This window comes from Vollenhovia emeryi, unplaced genomic scaffold, assembly GCF_000949405.1.
Source record: "Vollenhovia emeryi isolate VEMERY1.0 unplaced genomic scaffold, V.emery_V1.0 DF942236.1, whole genome shotgun sequence".
NCBI lineage: Eukaryota > Metazoa > Arthropoda > Insecta > Hymenoptera > Formicidae > Vollenhovia > Vollenhovia emeryi.
In genome coordinates this window covers 1-4,013 of record NW_011964130.1, presented here as the reverse complement: position 1 = coordinate 4,013, position 4,013 = coordinate 1, and the positions used below count along the sequence as shown (strand labels likewise).

The following is a 4,013-nucleotide window of genomic DNA, read 5'->3' as shown; positions in this document are numbered from 1 at the left end:
CACGAGAAAATGCGTGTCAAGCGGTATGAAGCTGGATGACCATCAAACAGAGTCAGATAACGGATAGAAACAACACACATACACACGCGCGCGCACGCACAGAGAGAGAGGGGGGGGGGAGAGTAGGAGAGAGGTAGAGAAAGAGCGAGAGAGAGGGGGGAGAGAGAGAGAAGGACAGTTTGAAGTCACAAAATACGCACACTGTATGGGGTCGAAGCCTTTTACTTAAATTATAAATTTTGGAACACTCTAACTCAGTGAAAAATGATCCAATTTAAAAAAATAAAAAACCGTTGTATTCGTCTCCATGTCACCTACGACATTCACTGGAACATAAAAATCGGTTGCCATTTGCGAAAATGGTCGCCATGTAGAAATCTCGAAAGTGGCCAACTTCTGCCTCCCTTGGAACCATAAAACTATTGTTTAAAAAATTTTTTCCTATCTCTTTTATTTTAAGAGATATTTAGCTGCATCACTTAAAATGATACACCCTGTATATGTTGAAAAATAGGTAATTACTTCCAAATTATAATTTTGACGTACTATAACATGTATATTACGTGTTTGTTTAAGATCGCGTAATTAAATTTTCAAAAATGCCATTGCGAAAATGGCAAATCAAGTAAATCAATAAAGTATCGTATCAATACTAAAAATTCGCGTAAATTTATTGCGAATTATATCGCTAATTAATAATAATTTAATTTATTTAAAATTTATCTGAATATATTACTTGGATTTCTAAATTATCGAGTTATTGTCCTTCTCAATTCTTATCCACGTCGCGCATCTATCACGTACATTCACTTGAACAATATTTAATATAGAAACGTTTTTAATCGATAGTGAAGCAGTTCTCATTGAATTATGTGTATCTATAGAATTTTTTATCGACTACACAATTTAATAAATATTTAAAAAAAGGTGCAAATTGGAAAACACTTTAAATTCAAATATTTCATCTAAAATTTTTGCCAATATAAAATATTGCATTACACTGTGTAGTATACAGAATTTATTAATATAATGAATGTAGAATATGGCAAATAGGTTATTTTGAACTTGGACGAGATTCGTAAATCATATGATTACAATACTCAAGCAAAGCATGCTTAAACAAATATGTAATACAAGCTATAATACTTCAAAATTATAATTCAATATGTAATACAAGCTATAATACTTCAAAATTATAATTCAGACGTAATTACCTATTTTTCAACTTGTATAAATTAATACTTTTGATTTGCAATATTTTTAATGTTCGTTGAATAAATTGGCCACTCGCACGAATAAATTTTTCGAAGCTTCGAATTACTTTAAAGCTTTGAAAGTTCGAATATCGAAGCCTTCGAAGGAAATCACTAGTCCTAGCATACACTATGACTATATTCCGATATTCGCCGTTAGGAGTTGGAAGGAGTGCGGAACTCTTTCTAATTTTTATCAGGAACTGTAGAACTATGAAAAGTGCTATTGGACCTCTTGGTATTTTTTTGGAATTCGTAGAATGTCGTGCCAACTTCACAGACACGGAAATCACACAGTGAACACTTAAAGGACAGGACAAGAAAAGGAAAAGAAAGAAAGAAGGAAACGAGAAGAAAGAACAAAGGCAATTTTAAATGAAGAGGAAAAAGACATGAGAGAAAGGAGGAAGAGAAGACTAACGGAGAAAAGAAAACTGTTACGAAGAGGAAGAAAAATTGTAACAGTTGTGGATGAAGAAGTAGAAGAAACGCCGGAATAGAAGAGGAAAGGAAGAAAAAGATAATTGAGATATAATAACAAAGAAGCGTAAAGAGGATGCTCAAAGGGAAGTATAGATACGAGTATTCGAGGAACAGGACAAGAAAGGAAAAGAAACGAGAAGTAAGAAAGAAGAAAGGTCACAATAACTTTGAGTGAAGAGGAAAAAGGACAAGAGAAGAGGATACTGAAGCAGAGAGAGAAAAGAAAGTTAGAGAATACAGAAAATAGGGATACAAGAAGTAGTAGATTTGTAGGTATAGACTGTAGATAATAGTACGTGTGAAAGACAAATCTATTTTATACATATATTAAATTTTAAATGAGCGTCAAAATTATATATATTTATAAATCGTAAGATATATTTTAATGCTAGAATTAAAAGTGTGGCATTCTACTGATTGGATGTAGGGAATGTTCTCTACATTTCATAGTAGTTATCTGCCTTGTCAGTTGAATTTACAATAGTTAGATAATATCTTCCTCTATATATTGCGAAAGGTATAGATATTTCGTAAGAAAAATGAGTTCGTCCGACAACCACCTTAACTATTCTCCTAGGAGAGTAGTTCTTATAAAATTCTATTTTAAAACCTTTCGTCCTTTGATGAGTCCTCGCCTACGAAAGGCGAAGGGGAAAATAAAAAGGAGAGTTTTCATTGCGCGAAACTCACTTTAAAGCCCGCGCCGGCGGTCGACGAACAATAATATTCATCTATATCGACGTCGAGAGCCAAAGTCAAGCCGTAAAACAGCCCAGCGCCGTACGGTCTCCGTGGTATAACATCCGGTGGCATACTCGCATCGTACCCCTCTTCGGCGTTCCAATCAACGCTCTCGGAAGGATACGTGATATTGAGGTCGGGCCAGTCTTTTCTGAAACACCGTTTACAGAAATTTTCAATCATATGAAATATATTTTTAGCTCGTATTCCTCAATTTCACAATTATACAAGTTTAATCGATTACACTTCACTCACGCGTTATAGAAGAGATGTTTCTTGGATACCGCGTTAAAATTACAGCAAATACCCTCGTCGGTCATGGTAGGATTAAAAATCCTCTCGCAATCGGTCTGATTCCCATGCCAAAGGCAGTAATGTAACATGTCTGTGCACGGTTGGGATACCTTGTGCAAAGAGAAATGAGAATTTAAATAATTTTCCAACAACATAATTAAAAAGAACCAATCTCGTCAACATTTCAAGAGATATGATTTTATAATTATCTTGACTAATTCCCCCCCCCCCCCCCCACACACACACACATGTATGTACATATATGTATATCATATGCAACGTACATTGATCATAAACCGTAGTATCCTGTTCCACTCGACATTCACCTGATCGTCGTAAGTTATATTGCTCTCTGAATTGCAAACATCTTCCAACATTAACTTATCCAATTCATCGTACCTAACAAAAGAAACGCAAAAGATTCTTTTTTATAATTTTTAATTATAATTTCTTAAATATTTCTGGCAATGCAATGTATTTATAATTATATTTTATAATTATTAATTATTATATAGAGTAATATTAATAACAATTTAATGTACACTTTACCCACGCTCAATCCGCTTTGCCTCCGTCTTTTTAACTCTATTCATGTTGCATATTGTTACGGAGGGAAACGGAAACTCGTTGAGGGACACCGGATTGGGGCTCAAAGAAGTCATGATAGGAGCTCCGTTCCATTTCTGATAGAGGTAACAACTATAATATATCGCCACTGTTAGCGCGATAGTAAACGAGATCACCCAAAATATTCTGCAATAAATAACGCATTTAGTGTTAAAACATCTGGGTAAAATGTAAACACTTATAACTGACAATTTATCCTATACAAAATATAATTATAATATATAATTTTTTACATACGAGTTCGTACACACATATAAATACGTAAGCATAATTTAATTTCCAAAGATATTTAAAAGAACATTAGAATATAAATGTATCTCTTTTAATATACATATATATATATATATATATATATGATTTATTACCTTTAGCGTACAGCCAAAAAGGGGACTTTGTTTACAAAAGTTCCTTAACCACTCATTCATCCATACTCTCATTCCTACTCTCTCTACTCTCTAACCCTAATCTCTTTCCCTTCTTATTTCTTACTTCTAATTTCTTATTTCCACAGTGACTTGCTCATCTTTTCCGCCTTACTTTTCCTTCCATCTTTCCTTTATCTTCATCTATTACATCATTATATAATCTTTCCAAATTCTTTTCCATACTATTATC

General features: G+C 33.5%; 1 protein-coding gene across 1 annotated transcript; it reads right to left on the bottom strand.

Moving 5' to 3' along the window:
- Window positions 1–1,723: 1,723 nt before the first annotated feature.
- LOC105569588 (pickpocket protein 28-like) lies at window positions 1,724–4,004 on the bottom strand. The gene is made up of 5 exons (XM_012026174.1): window positions 3,936–4,004; window positions 3,321–3,595; window positions 3,056–3,170; window positions 2,733–2,881; window positions 1,724–2,628 (listed from the first exon to the last, which is right to left on the bottom strand). Exons 1-5 carry the CDS (start codon window positions 4,002–4,004, stop codon window positions 2,409–2,411), a joined length of 828 nt encoding a protein of 275 aa, XP_011881564.1. The 3' UTR covers window positions 1,724–2,408.
- Window positions 4,005–4,013: the final 9 nt, after the last annotated feature.